At 49.5% G+C, this 25,000-nt stretch overlaps 1 protein-coding gene across 8 annotated transcripts in view; it reads right to left on the reverse strand.

The window, feature by feature from the left end:
- Window positions 1–25,000, reverse strand: part of TNS1 (tensin 1) — a 232,385-nt gene that overhangs the window by 163,285 nt on the left and 44,100 nt on the right. For all 8 annotated transcript variants that reach the window (XM_081242900.1, XM_081242898.1, XM_081242901.1 and 5 more), the window contains exons 2-3: window positions 23,969–24,083; window positions 12,130–12,167 (exon numbers count right to left, since the gene is read on the reverse strand). In XM_081242900.1, the coding sequence (XP_081099026.1) occupies window positions 12,130–12,167; window positions 23,969–24,083 (153 nt within the window). The remainder of the gene's footprint in view (window positions 1–12,129; window positions 12,168–23,968; window positions 24,084–25,000) is intronic.

Below are 25,000 nucleotides of genomic sequence, written 5' to 3' on the forward strand. Positions count from 1 at the left end.
TCTATGAGTCCACTATTACCTCGATATCAAAACCAGACAAAGACATTACAAGAAAAAGAAAACTAAAGACCAATATTTCTTATGAACAGAGATGCAACAAAATACTAGAAACCAAATCCAGCAACATATAATAGTGAGAATTATACATCATGACCAAATGGGATATATCCCAGGAATGCAAGGTTGTTTCAACATCTGAAAATCAACTACTGTAATATACCATATCAATAGAATAAAAAAACAAAAGCACCACGATCATTTCAACAGATGCAGAAAAAGATTTGACAAAACCCTGATTTAGAAAACATTCAACAGGGACTTCCCTGGTGGTCCAGTGGGTAAGACTCCATGCTCCCAACGCAGGGGGCCTGGGTTCAATTCCTGGTCGGGGAACTAGATCCTGCCTGCATGCCGCAACTAAGAGCCCGCATGCCGCATCTAAGAAGCCCACATGCTGCAACTAAGAAGCCCTCATGCTGCAACTAAAGATCCCGCATGCTGCAACTAAGACCCGGCGCAACCTAAATAAATAAATAAATAGTATTAAAAAAAAAACCACTCAACAAATTAGAAATAGAAGGAAAAGTTCCTAATGTAATAAAGGGCATCTGTGAAAAACCCACAGCTAACATCATGAGTAATGGTTAAAGACTGCATTCTTTCCCCTAAGATCAAGAACAAGATGAGGATTTCTGCTCTTGCCATTTCTAGTTCTAGGAGGTTCTAGCCAGGATGAGTAGGCAAGAAAATGAAATAAAAGGCTTTCAGTTTGGAAAGGAAGAAGTAAAACTATCTCCATTCACAGATGAGATGATCTTATATATAGAAAATCCTACAGAATTCATTTTTAAAACTATTGGAATTAATAAATGAGTTCATGCAGGTTGCAGGATAAATCTTCAATATACAAAAATCAATTGTATGGGGATATACGTATGCATATAGCTGATTCACTTCGTTATACAGCAGAAACTAACACAACATGGTAAAGCAATTATACTCCAATAAAGATGTTAAAAAAAATCAATTCTATTTCTATACACTGGCAATGAACAATCTGAAAATGAAATTAAGAAAACAATTCTATTTAAAATAGCAACAGGGCTTCCCTGGTGGCGCAGTGGTTGAGAGTCCGCCTGCCGATGCAGGGGAAACGGGTTCGTGCCCCAGTCCGGGAAGATCCCACATGCCGTGGAGCGGCTAGGCCCGTGAGCCATGGCCACCGAGCCTGCGCGTCCGGAGCCTGTGCTCCGCAACGGGAGAGGCCACAACAGTGAGAGGCCCACGTACCGCAAAAAAAAATAAAATAAATTAAAAAAATAAATAAAATAAAATATCAACAAAAAGAATGAAATATTTAGGAATAAATTTAGCCTCCCCAAAGTGTAAAACTTATACTCTGAAAACTACAAAACAGTATGAAAAGAATTTAAAGAAGATCTAAATTAATGGAAAGATATGCCATGCTCATGGATCAGAAGACTCAACATTGTTAAGATGGCAATACTCCCCAAATTGATCTACAGATTCAATTTAATCCCTATCAGAATTTCAGTTGGCTGCTTTGTAGAAAGTGATAGGTTGATCCTAAAATTCAAATGGAAACTCAAAGGATCCAAAATAGCCAAAACAATCTTGAAAAAGAAGAATAAAATTGGAAGACTCACACTTAGAATTTCAAAACTTACTATAAAACAGTAGTAATCAAAATACTGTGGTACTGGTGTAAGGACAGACATACCCTTATTCCATTCTCAATGGAATACAATTACGAGTCCAGAAACAAACCCTCACATCTATGGTTAACTGATCTTTGACAAGGTTGCCAAGATTGTTCAGTGAGGAAAGAGTTAGTCTTTTCAACAAATTTCTGGGACAACTGGATAGGCACATGAAAAAGAATGCAGTTGGGCCCTTACCTCATACCATATATAAATACTAACTCAAAGTGGATGAAAGATCTAATGGTAACAGCCAAAACTATAAAACTCAGAAGAAAACATAGGGATAAACATGACTTTGGATTTGACTTTAGCTATGACACCAAAAGCACAAGCCATAACAGAAAAAAATTAGATAAACTGGACTGAATCAAAGTTTAAAACTTGTGTGCTACGAAGTAAAAAGACAACCCACAGGACAGGGAAAAAAACGCCTCAAATCACATATCTGATAAGGGACTTGTATCCTGATCATATGAAGAACTCTTATAACCCAACAATAAAAAGGCAAATAGCCTAATTTTTTAAATAGGCAAAGAATCTGAATAGACAGTCCTCCAAAAAAGATATACACATGACTAACAAGGATGTGAAAAGATACTCAACATCATTAGTCATCAGGGTAAGCAAATCAAAACCACCATGAGGTATCACTTCATATCTACTAGGATGGGTATAATCAAAAAGTCAAATAAGTATTGATGAGGATGTACAGAAATCAGAATCTTTATACATTGCTGGTGAGAATACAAAATGATGCAGCTATGTTGTAAGTTGAATTGTGTCCCCCAAAAAAAGATATGTTGAAGTCCCAGTACTTCAGAATGTGACCTTATTTGGAAGAAGGGTCTTTATGGAGGTAATCAAGTTAAAATGTGACCATTATGGTGGGCTTAATCCAATATGACTGGTGTCCTTATAAAAATTTGACACAGAGACAGATAGACACAGAGGAAAGATGATAAGAAGACACACACAGAAAATACCATGTGAAGATAAAAGATTAAAGTGAAGTATCTATAATCCAAGAAACACCAAAGATTGCCAGCAAACCGCTCAAATCTAAGAAGAGGCAAGGTTCGATTCCCCCTACAGTTTTCAGAGGAACATGGTCCTGCCAACACCTTGATTTTGGACTTTTAGCCTCCAGAACTGTGGGACAATAAATTTCTGTTAAGTCAGTTTGTGATACTTTGCTACAGCAGACCTAGAAAACTAATATAAGCTACTTTGGAAAACAGGCTGACAGTTCTTCAAAAAGTTAAATATAGAGTTACAACAGGACCCCATAATTCCACACATAGGTAGAGATAGATAGATAGATAGATAGATAGATAGATAGATAGATAGATAGATGATAGACAGATAGATACAAGAGAAGTGAAAACATATGTCCACATGAAAACTTGTTCATGAATATTCATGGAAGCATTATTCACAATAACCAAAAGGTGGAAACAACCCAAGTGTCCATCAACTGATAAATGGATAAACAAAATGTGGTATACCCATACAATAGAATATTATTAGGCCATACAAAGGATGTACCTTGAAAATTTTATGCTAAGTGAAAGAAGCCAGCCCTGAAGAACATACATTCTATTATTCCATTTATGTGACATCTCCAGAATAGAGAAATACATAGAGACAGAAAGCAGATGAGTGGTTGCTTAAGGCTGGGGCCGGGGTGCGGGAAGGAGAGGGATTGAGGAGGGACAGTTAAACTGTATGAGATTTCTTAAATGCTGGAGAGGGTGTGGAGAAAAGGGAACCCTCCTACACTGTTGGTGGGAATGTAAGTTGGTGCAGCCACCATGGAAAACAGTATGGCAGTTCCTCAAAAAACTAAAAATACAGTTGCCATAAGATCCAGCAATCCAACTCCTCAGCATATATTCGGACAAAACTATAATTCAAAAAGATCCATGCACCCCCATGTTCATAGCAGCACTATTCACAATGGCCAAGACATGGAAACAACCTAAATGTCCATTGACAGATGAATGGGTAAAGAAGATGTGGTATACTACTCAACCATAAAAAAGAACAAAATCATGCTATTTGCAGCAACATGGATGGACCTAGAGATTATCATACTAAGTGAAGTAAGTCAGAAAGAGAAAGACAAATACCATATGATATCACTTTTATGTGGAATCTAAAATATGACACAAGTGAACTTATCTACGAAACAGAAAGACTCACAGACATAGAGAACCCAGTTGTGGTTTCCAAAGGGGAGAGGGGGCTGGGGAGAGATGGACTGGGAGTTTGGGGTTAGCAGATGCAAATTGTTATATATAGAATGGATAAACAACAAGGTCCTACTGTATAGCATAGGGAACTATACTCAATATCCTGTGATAAACCATAATGGAAAAGAATATGAAAAAGAATGTATATAAATGTGTAACGGAATCACTTTGCTGTACAGCAGAAATTAACAAAACATTGTAAATCAACTATACTTCAATAAAATAATTTTTTTTTAGTGTATGGAGTTTCTTTTTCAGTTGATAAAATGCTCTAATATTAACTGTGGTGATGGTTGCACAACATTGAATATACAAAAATCCACTGAAATGTATGCTTTACCTTGGTGGTGCAGTGGTTAAGAATTCGCCTCCCAATGCAGGGGACCCGGTTCAATCCCTGGTCAGAGAACTAGATCCCACATGCATGCAGCAACTAAGAGTTTGCGTGCCACAAGTAAGGAGCCTGCCAGCTGCAACTAAGACCTGGCACAATCAATAATAAATAAATAAAATAAGTAAAAACTTTTTTTAAAAAAGCAATGTATGCTTTAAATGGGTGAATTGTATGGTATGTGAATTACATCTCAAGAAAGTTGTTATTTTTTTAAAAAGAGTACGAGAGGCCCTTGACCACAGAAAGCACTATTACACACTTGGCACTGTGCTGGGTGCTGACCAAGACAGCAAGGACAGAGGTGGGTCTTCAGAAGCTGCAGCCCAGCGGTTCTCAAATTTGGCTGCAAAGGGGACTCACCGGGGAAGCTTTTATTTAAATCAACTTTATTGACATATAATTTATATATAATAAATGCATCCTTCCCTTTTAAGAATATAGTTCAGTGAGTTTGACAAACACATACTCTGGGTAACCACCACCACAATCAAGATAAAGAACATCTGTATCACCCAAAAAAAGTTCCCTCACACTCTTCTGCAGTCAATCTTCCCACCACCCCCCAGCTCCAGGAAAGTACTAATCTGCTTTCTGTCATAAGAGTTTTGCCTTGTCAAGAATTTCATAAAAATGCAACCATCTAGTAAGTACTCTTTTGCGTCTGGCTTCTTTCACTAAGCACAGTGTTTTTGAGATTCATCCACGATGCTGCGCGTAACAATAGTTCATTCATTTTTATCACGACGTACTGTTCCCCTGGACCTTTATGAAACAGTTTGTCCATTCACCTGTTGTTGACTATTTGGGTTTTTCCAGTTGGTGAATTGTGAATTCATCGCTATTGTGAATAAAGCTGGTATGAATTTATGTGCAAGCCTTTCAGCAGACATGTTTCCATTTCTCTTGGGTAAATACGTTGGAGCAGAATTGCTGGGTCATAAGGCAAGTGTATGTTTAACTTTATAAGGAATGGTCAAACTGCTTTCCAGAATGGTTGTGCCATTTTACACCCCCACCTATGGTTGCCACTTTCAAAAATCCCAATGCCCAGGTCATGCCCCAAACCAATTAAATCAGAATCCCTGGGGAGGGGGACCCAGGCATCATTATCTTTAAAGCACCCCAGTGATTCTAATGCACAGACAAGGTCTGGAACCACTGCTACAGATCTCAGGTGCCCTGAGGCAAGCAAACAGCAAAAGACACATTATATTCACCTACATCTGTTTCCTTATTCTTCCTTGATAGTGGAGAGGGAGAAGAGAAGCAAAACATATGCAAGCATCATCTTGCTTGACACCAGTGCCCTTAGCAAGCTTGGCTGGTCTCTCAGTTCAGATTTTTCCCCACCTTTTTTTTGTTTTGTTGTGTTTTGCAGTTTTTTGGCTGCATCAGTGTGGCCCAGCATGGCATGCGGGATCTAAGTTCCCCAACCAGGGATTGAACCTGTGTCCCCTGCAGTGGAAGCGTGGAGTCCTAACCACTGGACCACCAGGGAATTCCCGTCTCCCCTCTTTTTCTGAGTTAGAAGAAGGTAGGAGGAATACAAAATGATAATTATTAGCAACATTTTGACCACTTAATTTTGAGCTTGGCATTTTAGCTGGGTTATCATAGAGCCCTACAAAAATAGGTCCTACTATAATCCTTGTGTTACAGACGAGGAAACTGGGGCTCAGAGGGGTTAAGTACCTTGCCCAGGGTCACACAGCCAGTTATTATTGTAGTCAGCATTTAAACTCAACAGTCTGTCTCCAAGGCCAAAGAACTTAAGCACTCCACTGGGCTCAGAACAATGGATGGGTCTTGGAGCCATGAACCTCCTCCCACTACCCTGCTATCCTGGTAGCAGGAGAATACAACAAGCCTCCAACACAATTGTGAAGGGAGGCTGCTGGTGTGTTTATGAGAGAGCGGGAGAGTGATGTATAATGTGACTGAAAGATGGGGGTTAATTATGGGATTTCCTTTCCTTTCAAGCTTAAAGGATGAGATTTAAACCCCTCTGGTACAGGGGAGGAGACCAACTCATTGCTGCAGACTCCTCCCTTCACCCCCCTCCCCCCTCCCCCCCCCACCCGGTGCTGAGGGCAGGGAGGTGCCAGGGCTGGGAAGAGGGTAGGAGAACTAAAGGAAGCGAGGTGAGAAGGGGCTGCCCGGAGGCTGAGGGGTGGGCCTGGGCAATTTGCCTGCCCTGCCTCTACCTGGTCCTTTCATCTAACTCTTATCTGACCTGGAATAGACAGCTAGCATTTTGCTGGAAGGAGCCGCCCTTGTCAGCTGAGACTGCTATTTCAAACAAGGGGGCAAGTCAGGAGTGAAAAAAGGGTTTCTCAGACACGTATCAGGATTAGGGGAAACTGGGTGTGGGCTGCGCAGGAACTCTCTGTATTATCTTTGCAACTTTTCTGTAAATCGAAAGCCAGCCTAAAATGTAAAGTCTCCTTTAAAATCATAAATCAATACACAAATGAATAAGATGTATCTGGAGGTTGTAGAACCCTACAGCAGGCAAGTGAGGAGAAAAGCAAAACAGAAGAAAATCTGCTGTGTATATACACACTGTGCACATGCTCAGATAAAAGTGGAAGACAAATCCTGGGCCATTCATTTTAAATCCTCAATAGGAGAAACAATTGGGGACAGATAAGGACCCCTATGAGATTTAAGGGTGGGGACTAAGGGAGACTTAGAACTTGCTCCCCTCAAGAGATTTAGGGGGACAGCTGGAGAGTGGGGCTTCCGTGAACTACAATGAGTTGCCAGTGCCTGTACCAGCCCCTTCTCTCTATTTGTCTCTGTTTCTCTGGCTTGCTCTGACTCACCTCCCTTCTCACCTGCTCTCTACCATTTATCCCAGGGCAGTGCCAGAAAGCCACTGGCACTAAGGTGCCCTTAGCCAAGTTGGTTACCGTCCCTGGGCCTCAACATTGGATCTCTAAAATGGGACTCCCATGAGCCCTGCCCACCTCCCAGGACTGAGAAGGTAAGGGAAAATGTTTTGTGTATTACAAAGTTCAGTGTAGATACAGGTGATTAAATGTTCAGAGCCAGTCTGCTCATAGTAGCCCCAAACTGGAAATAACCCAAATGGCAATCAGCAGTGGAATGGATAAATAAATTGGGGTTTATTCACATACTGGAATACAACACAGCAATAAAAAAGAATGAAGCACTGCAACCCACTAGAACACAGATGAGCCTCCCAGACATAATGCTGAGTGAAATAAGCCAGACACAAAAGTAAACATACTACATGACTCAATTTATATGAAGTTCATAAACAGGCAAAACTAATCTCTGATGGTATAAGTAAGACTAGCAATTGCCTTTGGGGGATATTTGTTGGAGGGGAGCATAAAGGCTGCTTCTGGGGTGCCGGAAGTGTTCTAGATCTTGAGCTGGTTCATATATATGTACAAATTTATCAATTTGTATGCTTGATGGTATGTGAGTTATACCCCAACTAGACAATGTAAATGCCTAGATTTATTATTTGGAGGTTTTTTTTTTTTTTTTTTTTTTTTTTTTGGCCTCACCATGCGGCTTTCGGGATCTTAGTTCCTGGACCAGGGATTGAACCCGGGCCCACGGCAGTGAAAGCGCCAAGTCCTAACCACTGAACTGCCAGGGAATTCCCTATATGGAGCATCTTTGTGTTAGGAGGTAGGAGAACTTTTTGAAGGAGAATTTTTAAATGGTTTTTCTGCTCCTTCTTTCCTGCTCTCATCCACCCCCTCAGCCTCTCCCTATATAGGAACTTCTTGTTTCTCAACATTCCTTTATTCCACTCCTTTACTTCTTCCTTGGAACCTCTACTACCGGCCAGGCACTATTCTAGAAGCTGAAGGCGCAACATACCTCTCAACAGTCCCAAGTGCAATAAACATGTATTTAACATCTGCTCTGAGCTGAGCACTAAGGGTCCTCCTCTACCAGCACTGAGCATTTTCTCTCAAGCAAGAGAAGGGGCAAAGAACGAGGCACAGAATATCTGGGCTCCTTTCTCGTTTCACCTATGGTTCCAAGAAAGAAGATGCCTACTATGTGTCAATGTGCATTTAATCCTCGATAACCCAGCTCACGCAGCTGGAAGGCAGCAGGGTAGAGTTCAAACCCAGGTATGTCTGGTTCCTATGTCCCTGCCCTTCCTCTCAAGACCTCCCAAGAGCCAGATGAGTTTTGCTCTCTCCCTGGAACTCTGTGGTAGTCAGACTCCAGATGGTCCCAGTGATTCTTGCCTCCACTTATTCATGTCTTTATAAGTCCCTCCCACACTCAATGGGGCTGACTTGTGTGACTAATATATTGTAGAAATAGTGTCTGTCTTCCAAGGCTAGGCTATAAAAGACATGGGGCTTCTGCCTTGCTGTTTCTTGAATCACTCACTTTGAGGCAGCCAGGTGCCATGTTATGAGGACATTCAAGCAGTCCTATGGAGACGGCTGTGTGTCAAGAAACTGACACCTCCTGCCAAAAGCCAGCCGCAACTTGTTAGCCACATGAATGAACCATCTTGGAAGGAGATCCCCCAGCCTGTCAGGCCTTCAGAGGACATTAGCCCCACCTGACATCTTGACTGCCACCCCATGAGAGACCCCAGCCCAGAACCGGCCAGCTAAGCCACTCCCAAATTTCTGACGCACAGAAACTGTGTGCTGCTGCTTTAAGCTACTAAATTTGGGGGTAATTTGTTACATCGTATTGTGACGTATAAATAATAGAGACCCGCTCAGAGCCATGGGCTCATGATGCAGGAACAGTCTGGAAGGAGGCATGTTTAGGCATCCAGAACCAGCCACTTACCAGAGGGGTGGCCAGAGCGAGCTGAACTTGAGAGGACAGGAGAGGATCCATATCAGCAAGAAATCCCCAGTGTGTGGGAAAAGAACTGTGAAATAAAAGACCAAGCAAAGCAGAAGTCCTGGCACCCTCTTCCCTAGAAATTTCTCACGCACTTCATCTATCTCAGTAAATAGAACCACGTGTACCCGGTGACTCTGGCCAAAAACCTGGGAGTCATCCTTGAGCCCATTCTCACTCTCACACCCAACATCCCATCCACAGCCAGGCTCTGGGCTCTACCCCAGAATGCATCCCAGGCCTGGTACCTTCTCACCATCTTTCCGGCAAACGCCATGGACTAAGCCGCCAACGTCTCTCACCTGGGCAACATCAGCCGCCTCTTGACCCATCTCCCTGGTCCTACACTTTTGCCTGCTCAAGGTCGGAGTGGCCTTCTCCAAGTGGAGATCAGATCATGTCTCTCATGCTTAAAACCCACCAGTGCTCACTACTCTCCAGCCACACGGCCTTCTTTCAAGCGTGACAAGCTCACCTCACCTCAGGTGCACTGTCTCTTTCCATCTCTCAAATCATCATGTAACATCATTGGAGTCTCATCTTACACAATACTTCCTTGGAGGAGTTGTCCTGGGCCACTCAGCCTAATCATTCTCTAACCCCCGCTCTAGCTCGATTCCCTCATAACTTGTTTGCCTATTTATTGTCTGTCTCCCCTGTGAGAATGTCAGTCCCATGAGGGCAAAGGCCTTCTCTGTCTTGTTCACCTACAACAGTGTCTGGCATATGGAAAGAGCTCAAAAAACATTGGTTTAATGAATCCCTTCTAGAGGCAGGGGGATGGATGAGATGACCTCCAAGTTGATCTGGTTATAAACTCCAGAGTACAGAGCTCTGCTGTGTGTCCTGGGGCTCACATCACCCTTTCCCAGCAGGAGGAAAAGGCAGGGCATTAGTAAGATCTGTAGTTTTAGGGGAGAGACTTGCCAGGTGGGTGGAGCTCACACCACCAGTGGGTACCATTTCCTATAGAGGAAAATCCTATAAAAAGCCCCATTTGTCTGTCTGGCCACTGCCCTGCCAGTCCACCTCTTCCCTCCGGGTTAGCCTCATTGGCTGGGCAGAGCAGGGCTGCTGCAGCCTGGTGTATTCTGACCCCCCAGCGTATGTGAGAACTGCCAAGCAGGCTACGCCCCCCAGAAGTCATCTTTGTCATCTCTCTGCATCCACACAAGAGGCAGCTGTACAGCAAGGAGCCATCTTCTGTCACACCTCTCAGCCTCTCTGGACCCCCCATTCACCCTATTCAGGCCCTTCACTGGACATTCATCACCTATCCTCTATGACTGTATCCACCACTGCAAGAGATGGAAGGCAAAGGGGGAAAGGCAGGTAAGGATCAAGGAATGTCTGCCCCTAGGCAAGAGGTACATTTTAGAAGGAAGCGCAAAGGCCCAGGGACAGAAATGGGTGAGGACTTATACTGTGAGACCTTGGGAAAGTCATTCAACCTTTGGGTGCCTCGGTTTATCTGTAAAACAACGAGATCTTTCGGCCTGTTTTATGCTCTGGTAGAATTAAAAGAATAAAACCAGATAACGCATTGAAGTGTTTTCTAAGGCCTACAGCAGTGTACAAATGTCCATTGTTATTAAGAGAAACAGGTGCAGGAAGGGGGCGGGGGTTGATAGGGGAGGAGCAAGAACACCAGAAGGTTCTGGGGTTAAAGGTGGAAAAACTCTGCTCTGGATGAAGAGAACAAGGTGGGAGATGCAGGGAGAGGCAGAAACTCACTTTCCCACCCAGAGAAGAAAAGGCTGAGGTGGTCAGAAAAGCAGAAGACAACAGAAGGGGCAGAAACCGTCCAGATGGCAGAAACAAGCCAGGCCTTTTGCACTTCTGCCGGGACAGCCCTCCAGCCTGGAGTTTCCAGATGGAGAGACCCCTCCCCTACCCCACAGCAAGGCTGTGTACTCTGCTTGAGCAAGGTCACTCAGGAGGAAGTGGATCCCCTCTCAGAGAGGCCTACTCCACCAGCACCTTTCTCCAATGTAACTCTCCACCCTCAGAGCTACCAATTGGTAATAATCAATTACCTGTTATGTTTTTGAGCACCCACTGTGTGTCAGGCACTTCCTCCAGAAAGCTGAGCGCATCTGACGGAACAATTTCCTTCCCAAGTCATCCATCAAAATCCATCCTGGTGTCATCCCCACCCCCACCCCCATTACTCCAAGGCTGCCACCAGGTGATCACTCTTCTGCCAAAGCATGAGAGGATGCAGCAAGGGGACCAGCCCACCTGGCCAACCAGGACCCAGCAATTCCTCTGGTCTTTCTTTCCTCCTGTTTTCCTCTCCCACTAAGACCAGCCAGGAAACACTGATGGGGAAACTGAGCACCAAAGTGGCCAATGAAGAGAGTGGGACAGTCGCTCAAGGAGGTTCCAGACCCAGCGCGACCCTGACCTCTGACCTTTTCCACCTCACCCCCACTCCCCCTACCTATCCCCTTCTCCGCCCTCGGGGTCCTACGGCTGTGGCACCATCCCGCGTTTTTCTAGGCTGGCCAAATCCGGCCAACTAGGGCTCTGCGCGGCCCAAGGGGGAATTGAAATGCATCCCTCTCCCCCTCCATACATCCACTCCCCTTGAGAACTAGGTGGAAATGCCTTCAAAGGCCCTTCTCCAGGAGCTCGATCCCCGCCAGCCACCCCCAATAGCCGCCGAGCCTGCGCATCGCGCCCCCGTCCCCCTCGCCGCCCCCCGCCCCGGCCCTCGCCTTCACCTTGACCTGAGCCAGCTCCGGGGCCCAGAAGCTTTGCATAAACAAAGAGAGAAGGAGGGGACGATCAGGGCACCGCCCCCGGCCCGCTGGCTCCCCCGCTCCAGTCCCGTGACCCCTAGCCCGTCCCGTCCTCAAGCCCCCCGCGGGGCCAGCGGCCCGCAGCCCCTTACCTTGGCCTGGCATTTCCGATGACAGGAGAAGCTGCAGACTGCAAGAGGGCGAGACACAGAAAGAAAGTTTAGCCGCGAGGTATGAAATGGAAACTCCGGCGAAATCTCCTCCCACTCCCGCCCGCAATCCGCGCTCGGGAGGGAAGGAGGGACGGAGGGAAGGAGGGACGGAGAGAGGAGGGGGCGGGGGGCTGCCGCAGCTCCCCGGGGCCTGAGGGGCGAGAACGCCCGGGACTGCGAACCCGCGGGCCCAGGAGGCGCCTAGACCACGTTGCCAGAGCCCCTTGGGCGGCCGCGCGAAGTTGGGAGGAGCCGGGGGAGAGGAGGGGAACCGACTCCGCCGCTGGATCCTTGCAGGGGGCAGAGGTGGCTCGGACCCAGGGTCCTTGTCAGCCGAGCTAGGAATAAGGGGACCTTGTCCCCTTACACGCCAGGCAGGCAGCTGGCACCCGGGAACCACGATCACACTCACTCCCCCCAGGAGAGACACACAGACCCAATTCATGGTCCAGGAGAGGCCCGCGCGCACGCGCACACACACACACACACACACAACCAATAACCACTTACACCCATACACTCAGCCATACGTGCACACATAGCCAGCCTTGCACACCCACTCACAAGCCCAAGGAGAAACCTCTAACTGGGGGCGGGATGGGGGGAGTCGCACACACAATTTCACGTGAGATCCTCGGAGTACAGCCTGACACAGACGTGTGGGCACAGATTCACAAACTTTATGTGTTGAAACACACGTGAGTTGAAACACACACACACACACACACACACGACTTGCTCTGCCCTCCCCCTACCAGAAGCTGGAATCAAATTTCCTGTGGGGTTCCCTCAGCCTGGAATGTCCCAGCCTGCGCACCCTAACCCCAGGGCCCTCCACCCAGGGTTTGGTGAGCCCCTCTCACCAGGTCCCGAAGGTGGGTGAGGGGTCTCCTGAGCTGAGCTCCTGCGCTGACTTGGGCTGCAGCGGCAGGTGGGTCAGGGGCGCTGGTTAGGGAACAGGGAGCCACCCTGACGGCGAATCCTCACAGCCCCGGACCACAGTCGGCTGCTCTGGCTCCTGGATCTACAGTTACCCAACCCCTTTCCAACCACGAGCCAACCAGATCCCCAGCAGAACGCAGAAGGGAGACTGAGGCACAGCTGAAGGCCCAGAGCCGCCACAAGAGGCTCCAGGGCACCCCACACGACGGCTTCTGCTTTGTCGGTGGGAGTAGGGGTCGGGGGGTGGCTGGGAGGCACACCGGGTGGAGCCTGGGATGTGACCTTGGCCGGCCCTTGTTCTCCCAGCACCTAATTCTGGCCCCAGCTCAGGCCTGTGATTCAGCCAGTGCTGCTCAAGGCTTTCCTGACCCCAGCAGCTACGCAGCCCGACCCGGGGACTTCTCCGCCCCTGGCCACCCACGTCAAGTCAGACCCATCCATCAAGACTTTCTGCTTCTCCCTCGGCCCCACCCCCCCCAACCCCAGGCAACGCCCCTGCAGAGCGTGTTTCCACTCTGACGCCGGCAGCCTGCCTAGCCCCACCCCCATGCCTTCTTTTCTGGCCTAGGAATGTGGAATTGAGAAAGCCTCTGGCCATGTGGCCTGAGCTTTGAAGGCCCTTCCAGTCAGGCAGGCGCCCTACTGGGCCACTGCCTCCAGACCAAGGACCTTTCCTCTTCCTCTGCTAATCAAATGCCAGGTCTTCAAGAATATGGCCTGGGCACCTCCTCTGGAGGCCTCTGTCACTCTTCCCTCCTCCTTGAAGGCATCACCACAGAGTGCCATTTCCTGCACCATCTTGGTTCCTACGCTTGTGGACTCCTTCAAGGAAGGAACCTCCTGGCTCTCTCTCTCTCTCTCTCTCTCTCACAAACACACACACACACACACACACACACACACACGAGATATAGTGCCTGGTACGTAGTAGAGGCTTAATAAATGTTTGCTGAGTTGACCTGAAGATCTCCCCTGGAGTTTATGTGCACCCCCATTTAATCGTCCCCCCCACTCAGTCTTTTCCTGAACCATAACCCTCCCCCCAGCGTCTCATAGTCAATCAATGACACCCCTAAGTGTTCACTCCAGGCCTCCCAACCCCACTCTAGACACTGGGAGGACAATGAGAGCCAGGACTCCATCTTTCTTCGGCATCAGACTTCATACTCCTGACGTTCACAGAGTGCATCAAAACTTTCCTACCTCAGGGCCTTTGCACTTGCTGTTCTGGCTGCCTGGAAAGCTCTCCCTCACTCCATCTCTCCATTGTTCACCAAGCCACATCCTTCTTCTACTTCTAGAATCCACTGAAAGCCATCTCTTCAAAGAGGCTTTCCCTGACCACCCAAATTACAGTAGGCTCCCCAATATTCTTTCTCAGCAGCACCCTGATAAAATCCTCTTAGCACAGCTCACAGTCTGAACTCATCTGGGGTAATTCCTGCTCACTTATATATAGTATATCTCCCCACACTAGATGGATGACGGCAGGGAACATGCCTGTCTCATTCACACTGTATCCCCAGCAGCTAGAACAGTGTCTGCTCCAAGCGCACAGCACCAAACAGCACCTTTGTGCAAATTAGAAAAAGTCCCACCCTCTGGGCAGACCAGCCCACTGGACACTGACTATAGTGTCTTTGTGGGAATGGCAAGAAGATGCTCGTTCTCCAGGAGGACCCAGCCCTGTACCTGGATGCATGGCTTGGTGAGCAAAATGTGGACTGATTCCAGTGCTCTCTCGGGCAGGCACTCTTGGCAGTGAATGGCCTGCAGGGCAGGCCTGCCTGTCACACAGTGGACAGACACTCAATAAATGCCCTTTAATGGAGGGCAGATGGGGAAATCATTGGGCAATTGCAGTACAGTGTGCTGAGTTCTCCCTACGTGCTGGAATGCAGAGAGCTTGTCCTTGAAAGCTCTAGAGTGGGGAGCAAAGGAATATACCTCCCCCAGCCCCCAGCCCCCAGCTCAAAAGACAAAAGCTCAGCAAACTGAATTCAAGTGGCAGGTTCCAAGCAGCGCAGGCATTGCCAAGCCCCCACTAATGAATTTTTGCACCTTCAGAAGCACCTGCTCCCAACCCCAGGGAAACCCTCTTGCCCTGAATCCCCACCAGAGAAGGCTCCTTTACAATCTTAGTCACCTGTCTCAGGTATTCTCCCATAGGGCAGTATTTCCTACTCTCTAACCTGCATCCCTCCTGCTGTAATTTGAAATATGCTGTTTAGCTGGCTTCTCACTTCTCAGACCAATGGCACGTTCAAATGTGCCACAGAAAGGTAAACTGTGGCAGCAAGCCTCCAAGGTAGCCCCCAGTGTGTCTCGCCTCCTGGTATGCTCACCCTTCTGCAGTCCCCTCCCACAATGAACTGGTTTATATACCAATTGGATATTATAGAAAAGATGGTATATGACTTCTGAAGCTAAGTCATCAAAGGCACTGGTGGCTTCAGCCTTTGTCTCCTGGATCACTCACTCTAGGGGAAGCCAGTTACCATGTCATGAGGACACTCAAGCAGCCCAATACAGAGGGCCATGTAATGAACAACTGAGGCCTCCTGCCAACAGCCAGCACAAAGTTGACTGGCGCACAACTGAACCACCTTGGAAGTGTATCTTCCACCCCGTCAGGCCTTCAGATGACTACAGCCCCGGCTACCTTGACTGCAACTTCATGAGACACCCAGAGTCTGAACCACCCAGTTACGTGGATGAATCCCCACTCATGAATCCCTGACCCACAGAAACTATGTGAGAGAATAATTCTGTACTTGTTTTAAACTGCTAAGTTTTAGAGTAATTTGTTATGCAGCTACAGCTAACTAATACAGAAACCAGAGCACAGAATCCCTCAGAAAGCAAGAGGCCAAAGGCTGATGCTGCAAACAAAGACCAGAGGCCATCCCCTGGGTTCTTGCTCCCTGGGTACCTGCATATTCCTTTCTGTAACTCCATCCCTTTCCTTATCCTACCAAGCAATTAGTCATCCAAAGAGGCTGCTGAATTCCAACCTTCCTCCCACACCACTGCACCAGTTCAGACCAGTTATCCTTCCCTGGGCCCCATCTCCCCACCAGCCTTGTCTCCTTTCAATCCACAGAGTCACAGGCCATTCTCAAGTACAAACTGATCACATTGTACCCCTGCTTAGACCCTCTGTCTAGCTCCTCAACATACTTATAAGGCCCTACATGGCCTAGTCTTGCCTCTACCTCCAGCCACTGCCACTAAAGAGATCTGTTCCTGCCCCACCAAACTCCCCACACAGACTTCGAATCTACAAGGTTCAGGTCTGGAATGGTGAGCTCATATACATCCTTCAAGGCCCAGTTCAAAATGTCCCTCCCTGGATAATTCAAAGATGGTCCCTCTCTCCTTTGTGCTCCAAGAATCCTCAGCCCACAACCCTTGGAAAGCGCTTGTCACCTTGGAGGACTAAGTATTCTTTTATTATTGGTTCTCCCCCACATTCAACTGCTTTAAGACAGAAAGGGAGGTCCTGTTCAACTTTGCAGCTTTGTATCCTGCCCCATCCCCTAGCACGGGTCTGGCATAGATGGGCTCAATAAATGTATAGTAAATTTCAAACTGGAAGGATTCTCCCCAGCCTAAACCCCTGGGACCAGGACTGACATTCTGGGGCAACAGAAAAGACACAAGTGAGGGTCGGGAAGCCTCGCTCTTCAGCTCCACCCCCTGCTGGGAGAGGGCAGGTGGGGACCATAGTCAGCCTTCCCAAGTGCTTCAGGACAAGCACCACCTATGATCAAGCCTAGTAAGAGGGTGGGAGCACTAAAGGAGTTAACTGATCCCTTCATCCACTCATCCATGGGTCCTGCTCTCCACCTATACCCACTTACCTACCTGGCTTCATGTAGACTGACTCTAGGCTCAGATGCAGGTCACACACCAGCTCTGTGATCTGGGGCAAGTTACTTAACCACTCTGAGCCTTCATCCCTTCATCTCGAAAATGGGGGTAATAATAGCATCTACATCACAGAGTTGTGAGAATTAAATGAGTTAACATACGTGGCCAACCCAAAGTATATTCTGTATAAGGATTAGCTATATCAGCAGCATCTCCATCACCTTCGTGATTGTTATTATACGGAAGAGCCCCGTGTCAGGAGAGCTGGGTTCTAGTCCTGACTGCTTTCAGAGCTGTGTGACCAGAAGCAAATCACTCCCCTCTCTGAGTCTCAGACTCCTGCTCAGAAAATAAGGCAGCCAACTGGCAGCCTCCAGGGTAGATTGGGCCTGCACGCTTGTCTTCTTTAACGGTCTCAGTGTTTAAATCACAAAGGCTTCTTCTCTTAGTTGGAGTGCCTTCCAGCAGAGCAGCTCTCTCCAGATCCCTGGGGCCCCCACCATGGCCTGCTGTCCACACTCACTTGCCTGCTTTCCTCTGAAGGCCCTTGCATTTCCGACCCCTGGAACAGATGGTCTCCAAGCTCTCTTCCAGCTGTGAGAGTGTGTGTATAACCCCAGCCAGTCGCTCCATCACAGTCACCACGTATCACTTCCTCCCCACAACGAACAAAGGGGGGAACCCAGATTCCAACCCTGAAAACGTCCCAAATGCTGTTGAAGAAACACCCGGTTGACAGGGATGCCCACTCCACAGGGTACCATTTCTCGTGGCAGGGGAACGAGGGCAGGAAAACTCCAGCCTCCCCCTCCTGGCATCCCTCAGGTGCCTGAGACCTCCCTGGACACACATCTCATGATCAACCCCACCTGAGAAGACCATGGCCTTCCCTAGCTCCCACGGAAGGCTAGTGACCCTGCAAGATGAAGCCCCCTGGGGAGGGACCCTGTCAAACCAAAGCTCCATGGAGCCCAGGAGCCCCACCTTAGCCCATGGGTGTCAACTCTACCCCCTCACAGCAGGGCCAGGCAAGCGGCCTGAGACGGAGCAGAAAGCCCCATAGAGGCGAGGGGTCTGTAGGTTACCTGCAGGGGTGGAGCACTGCACCCCAACCCCAGCCCTTGGCCGACTCCTGCCTTGCTGGGCTGCCTGCACTCTCTCCTGGGGTGGCTTCCTGCCTCTCGGGAACACAGGAAGCCAACATTGTTGGGATCTAAATGGCCTTTTCCTCCTGACCTCGGGTCGGAAAATGAGCGCATAGCCTCGGTGTGCACCTGACCCCGGCGATAACTGCCTGCATGCCCGGCTGGCCTCCGCTCCTTCCCCAGCTGGCAGAGACCTGCTCAGCCACCCACCTGCCCACCAGGCCTCGCCGCCCTTCTCTGCCTTTCTTACTTCTGTAGTCTGGCCTGGAGGTACGTGATGGTTTATATTAGGTGCCAACTTGGCTAGTCCATGGTACCCAGATATTTGTTTAACATTCTTCTAGATGTTTCTGTGAATGGTTTGGTTTTTTTGGGTGTTTTTTGGATGAGATGAACATTTAAATCAGTAGATTTTGAGTAAAGCACATTCCCTGCCATATGTGGGTGGGCCTCGTCCAATCAGTTGAAGGCCTGAAAAACAAAGACTGATCTCCCCAAGCAAGAAGGCATTCTGCCAGCTTTTGGACTTGAACTGCAACTCTTCCCTGGGTCTCCAACCTGACCGTCTTCCCTGCAGATTGTGGACTTGCCAAGTTTCTACAGTCATGTGAGCCAATTCCTTATAATAAATATCTGTCTATCTACCTACCTACTTACCTCTCTATCCTGTTGTCCTGTTTCTCTGGAGAACCCTAATGCAAGGTGACTCTGGGGGTGGTCGGCGGGGAGTGGGTATGGTGTGGCTCTGAAGTTGAAGCCAGAAGAAACCTTCTAGGTCATCCCATCCAGTGGTTTTCAAGCTTTTGTTTTGGCAGCCAAAATCTTGATGCAGCTGGACTCTTACATGGAATCTCAGTGATACTGGCTGGCACTTATTGAATACTTGTTATGTGCCAGGATCTGTTCTGAGCACTTTACATATATTATCTCAGGTAATCCCCACGGTAGCCCAAGGCGGGAGGTTTGCCGTGTGTCCCGTTTTAAAGGTGAGGTAACTAAGACACAGAAAGGTGAAGCAGTCTGCCTCAGTTCTCACTGGTAAGAGCTGGGATTTGAATCTAGGATGTCTGAGCCAAGTGCAAGACCCCCACACCATCCTGCTTCCTGCTATATTTAACTCCTAAAACCAGAGCTGCTCTGATTAAAGTGGGCAGGGGTTCCAGGGCCCCAGGTCCTTAAGCCTGCCCTTGGGTTTCCCCCTTTTTCCTACCTTCTCGGGCCCCTAAAGAACCTTACACCTCCTTTGGAACATGGTTAAGACCCTCTGATCTAGTCCAACCCCTCATTTAGAGAACCAGGAAAACCAGGCCCAGAGAGGTGAATTGTCTCACCCAAGGTCACACAACCACGCAGGGGGAAGCCAGGACTGGAACACAGCATCTTCCCACCCTACCAGGCTGCTTCCAGTGACTCCAAGAAGTGAGTGACTCAGACACAGGGTAGAAGCTGGGATCCCCAGTAAAGAGAAAGCTCCCTGAAACAAGGTTTCCCCAAGTCCAACTAGTGAGGGCTTCTAGGTAGACTTCTCCCATTAAGGCAAGTTTCCACCCTGAGGAAACTGCAGGTGACTGCCCCCACCTTCCAAGCTGACCAGAAACATTAAGAAGGGGAGTACTCTAAGTCTGGGCCCCAATCCAGATCCAGATGGTAGGCCTTGGGCTCTTGAGCTGGCATTCTGGTCTCTTCCCTTGGGTTTCAGCCTGTTGGGAGGCTGGGGCCCTTGGGCAAGGCCCTAGACTCCCTAAAGCACCGCCCCCAGAGACCTGTGGGAAACCCTCTGTTTGAACTGAGGAACTCCTACACATCCCTCAAGAACCAGCCTACATATGGATTCCCTCCTGAAGCTTGACAGGAAAATCTCTGCTGAGTCAGAGACAGCTTTTCACACACACCTCTGTGTCAGTTTTGCCACCGGGCTCTCTGACTGTCTGACAGCATGTCTATCTTCCCAGGTCAGGGGCTGGGTCTTGGCACCAGTACCTGGCATGGCATCCAGCCCAGAGGTTCATGATTGTCAGATGGGTGAACACATACACACAGGGGGTGGAGTGGCAGCCTACACTGGGAGAGTTATCCAGACTCTACAGACTCCAACAAGGGAACTCTCCAGGCCCCCCATGGTCTGGGCCTCAGTAGATATACTTTTTTTTTTTTTTTTTTTTTGGTCAGTTCATTGGTTTGTTTATTTATTTATTTTTGGCTGTGTTGAGTCTTCGTTTCTGTGCGAGGGCTTTCTCTAGTTGTGGCAAGCGGGGGCTACTCTTCATCGCGGTACGTGGGCCTCTCACTATCGTGGCCTCTCTTGTTGCGGAGTACATGCTCCAGACGCGCAGGCTCAGTAATTGTGGCTCACGGGCCTAGTTGCTCTGCGGCATGTGGGATCTTCCCAGACCAGGGCTCGAACCCGTGGTCCCCTGCATCGGCAGGCAGACTCTCAACCACTGCGCCACCAGGGAAGCCCTCAGTAGATATTCTTGGTCCAACCCTTTATCTATAGATGAGGAAACTGAGGTTCAAGCGGTGAAGGGATTTATCTGAGGTCACCTGGCCTGTGAGTGGCAGGCCCAGAAGTCGAGGCTGGGCCACTGACAAAGGCCCCAGGCCTCTTCTCCTCCAGTTGTCTCATCCGTCTCTGTCTCCGCACAGGGAGCCTTAGTCCTGACACTAGTTCTCACTTTACAGCCACACACAGAACCTCAGTGCTCCTCACGAGCACCCCCTCAGAGATGAGGACAGGGTTTCCTATTAACCCCGTGATACGCAGGAGGAAACAGGCTCAGTGCAGCAGAAGACCAGCCGCCGTCTCACAACCACCTCTTTGCCTGTATATCCATCACGCTTACACCCACATGTCCATACACCTTCGTTCTTTGCCTGCCTTGTTCGCCTTTGAGCCTCCCAGAACCAGAACTAGACCCCAGGTTCCTTGACTCTCCTCCCGACCCTGTGTCCCACCCCACCCCCTTCAGCCACAGTCCATTAAACAGTGAAATGCAGTAGGACGGGGAGCTATGGGGCAGGGCAGCCGGGGGGAGACAGGACAAATGCCCCAGTCTCTCTAGATCTGTGAAGGTGTCCTCACTGCCCCTGTCTGCAGCAAAACCCCCTCAGCTTTGCAAGCCCCATGGAGGCTGTGAATGCAGGGCCTTGCCATTCGACCCAGAACCCTTGGCCACTAATCCAGAGGGTCACCATGGTGCAGCCGGAGACTTGAAGACTGGATGAGGAACCAGAGAGCACAGCAAACCCTTTGGATTGGCCTTGGTGAATGGCCCCCTCAGCCAGAGAACAACCTGTACAACTATATCTGGTGGCCCTGGATGGATGGATAGATGGATGGATGGATGGATGGATGGATGGATGGATGGATGGATGAATGGATGGATGGAGGAAGGGAGAGAGGGAAGGATAAAGGGGATGTCATGCCACCACCACCTCCTGGTTCCAAAGCAGAGAGTTGGCACACTCCTGCATCTCCCACCAGTAAGCCCAGTGGCCCCAACCCCGCCCCCAAGCCTAGTGACCCCAACCCTCTTGCTGGGGATACACATGTGGCCTGTATAGCTGGGAGTCTTCTGTCTTCCCTTGTGGGGCTGGGGGTCCCTGGTCCTTCCATGGCCCAGTCCTGACACCTGGTGGTGCCTCTGGAGAGTGGCCCTGGCTTTTTTCCCTCTTCTTCCCACTAACTCACCCAGAGCGGCCACCCAAGCCTGGCAGCCCACGGGCCACCCACCCTCCACTCCGGTTCACACCAGTAGGGCCAGGCTCTGAACCAAGTGAGATCGGGGTCATCTCTGCTCCCCTTGGGAGCCCTCCATGCACATGGGGTCAAATCCCCTCCTCAGCCCGGGCCCTCAAGCCAGGTCATCTGGGGAAGTTAGGACCACAGATGGTCACAGAATGTGCGGCCAGGGATGTGCCCAAGGTCACGCAGTGAGAGTGCCGGACTTCCTTACACCCCCAGCCCTGTGCTGCCTCCTATCGGAGCTGTGTCAGAGTCACTGGGGGGAAGGGAAGGTGCATTGGGGGAGGAAGGAAGGAACTGGGGGGGGGGGCTAACATGAGCAGGTTCAAGGGATGGGATGAGGTGGAGGTGGTGATGGACGAAAAAGGCAAAACCCCAGCCTAGGCAACGCCTCCCCAGCTTCTCCCAGCTCCGACCCCAAACCACCACCCGCGCCAGCCAGGACTCTTGGGAGGAGGGTGCCACCTTGTGGCTAATTTTGGTATGGCATAAATCCCTGTCGGGCCCCCTAAACTCAGTCTGGGTGTGTCCCAGTCCTGCAATTAAGGACCATAAAATTCTGCCCTTGGCCAAAAAGGCTTTGCCTGGAATGCCCCCCACATGCACATGCACACACACACACTTCCATCCACCCTCTCCAACCTCCAACACCAGCTGAAACTTCTCATCTAGGAACCTTCCTGCCCCCAGAGAGCACACACGCTGGAAACTCAACTTCGATCCAGCCAGCTGTGTGCCTCGGCAAGAGACTTAACTACTCGGAGGCTCAGTTTCCTCATCTGTAAAACAGGGATGACACTAGTGCCTCCCGGATGCTGTGAGTGCTGCGTGAGATCATGCGTGTGTGTGCTTTAATATGAAGTGCTTTAATGCCCAGCTTTCCAGCCCCACCAGGACGTGGGCATGGAGGGAAGGAAGAAGGGAGAGCCCTGGTGGAGAGAATCATGTGAGTAAAGGCTCCAGGCAAGAAAGAGCCCAGCCCTTTGGCATGTTTGACATACTTGGCATATTTGGGAAGTGTGTGAGTTGCAGCCGGTTTCACTATGGACTTGGGGGCCGGGGGCACGTGGGTCAGAGAGCTGGCAAGTGGTGGGTCCACCCGGCCGCGCAGCTGCAGGAAGGGGTGTGCGCTGTGTCTTCAGGGAGCAGGGGCTCCCAAGGCTAAACCCAGGGACCTGAGATCGAGGCCTTCCGGAAGCTGGTGCGGAGGTGGGCTGAGAGGGTGGGTCAGGATGCCAGAGGCAGAGGGGTAGCTGTCAGTTGCACGGATGAGAGGTGTCGGCAGCCTGAACTGGCTGCAGAGAAGCTCAGCGACTCAAGCTGTATGGAGGGGGGAGTGCTGGCGATTGATGGGAGGTGGGGGTGAGAGAGAGGGAGGCATCTGGTGGGGCAACTGGGTGGGTGATGGTGTCAGTCACTGAGATTGGGTGCAAGGGCCTCCTTCTGATTTCACAGTGTGACCTGGGGCAAGACACCAACTCCTCTGGCAGCCGTGACAGCCAAGCCCAGGCCGTTCCAAGAGCACGTGAGAACAGGGATTACAAAAGCCTGCCAGTCAGGAGGCCCTCCTCCGAGGCTAACTGGGGGCCTCTTAAACTCACCCCTAAGCTGCCACAAGGGCAGGACCGTGGCTTGGCATCTTTACAGTACTCCTAGTGCCAGGCACACACCTTCCACAGGCCCTCCACGTGCTGACCACACGCCATCCACGTGCCAATCACATGACATCTGCAGGCCAACCATACCCCCTCACACGCCCTCCACACGCCAGCCACTCACCATCCACCTGACACCACATAATATCCATATGTCTTCCCTGAGCCATTCACATGCCATCTGTATGCCATCCACACATAAGCTACATGCCATTTCCATGCCACCCATCGCCTGCCATGTGCCATCCACACATACCCATACCCACATGCTTGCTATCCATGTGCTCAGCATCCCCTCCCAAATGAGAACCAGGCACCAAGCCGGGACCCCAAGAACATCCCAGCCTGACCCAGGCCTCGGGCATCTCACTCCCATGAAGACGTGCTCCCCATCCCCCATGGCCCAGCCAGCTGCTCACCTTTGCAGGTGCAACCCTCCCGGGTGATGACCTGTCGGCAGATCCCACAGGGCTTCACCTTCTTGAAGGTCTTCACCTTGAAGTGGTGAGTCTTGGGGGCCTCCAGGTCCTCTGGCTGTGGGAGGAGAGGCACAGTGATCAGGCCGGGCTCCAGGGGAAAGAGCCAGGGGACCAGGGGAGAAGCAGGCAAGCACTGGGGGAAAGGAGAGGTGTGAGCGCCTTCAGCTGTGAAAGGCCCGAGCCCATTTATGGGAGGAGGTGCCCAGGGAAAGAGAAAGCTGTGGGTGCGACCCAGATTCCCAGTCAGAGGTGGGGTCAGACAATAGTTGAAAACCCCAGCCCCCTCCATGGATTCTTAATCACTTTTCTGATTCAGTTTATTAGCAAAGCGCACTCATTTTAAATGTATTGCTCAATACAGTTTGACACACGTATGCCCCATGGACCCACACCCCAGGAGGCTCCCTCGTGGCCGTCCTAGTCAATGTCACCCCAAGGTAAATACTATTGTGACTTCTATCACCAAAGATCCATTTTGACAGGTTTTTAAGCTTCATATGAATGGAATTATACAGTATATACTCCTGTGTCTGCTTCTTTGACTCAGCAAGAATCTGGGAGATTCATCCCTGTGCTTACATAGCAGCAGCTCCCTCCTTTTCACTGCTGCATAGTACTCCACCATGTGCAGGCAACTAACTCATTCATCCATCCTATTGCTGACGGCCCTCGACCTTTCACCCATGTCCCCGAGTGCCATGCCCCTCAGTTTTCTCTCTCTCACCCTCACTACCACCCCCTGCTCCAGCCCAGAAGGCTTCTTCCATCTTTATTTTTATTTACTATTCTTTACATTATGAAAATATCAATAGGTTAAATATCCTTTTTAAAACCACACCACCAGAATGTAAATTGATACAGCCACTATGGAGAACAGTATGGAGGTTCCTTAAAAAACTAAAATAGAACTACCATATGACCCAGCAATCCCACTACTGAGGATATACCCTGAGAAAACTATAATTCAAAAAG

The sequence above is a fragment of the Mesoplodon bidens genome (assembly GCF_964165515.1).
Source record: "Mesoplodon bidens genome assembly, chromosome: 8".
NCBI classification, from domain to species: Eukaryota; Metazoa; Chordata; class Mammalia; order Artiodactyla; family Ziphiidae; genus Mesoplodon; species Mesoplodon bidens.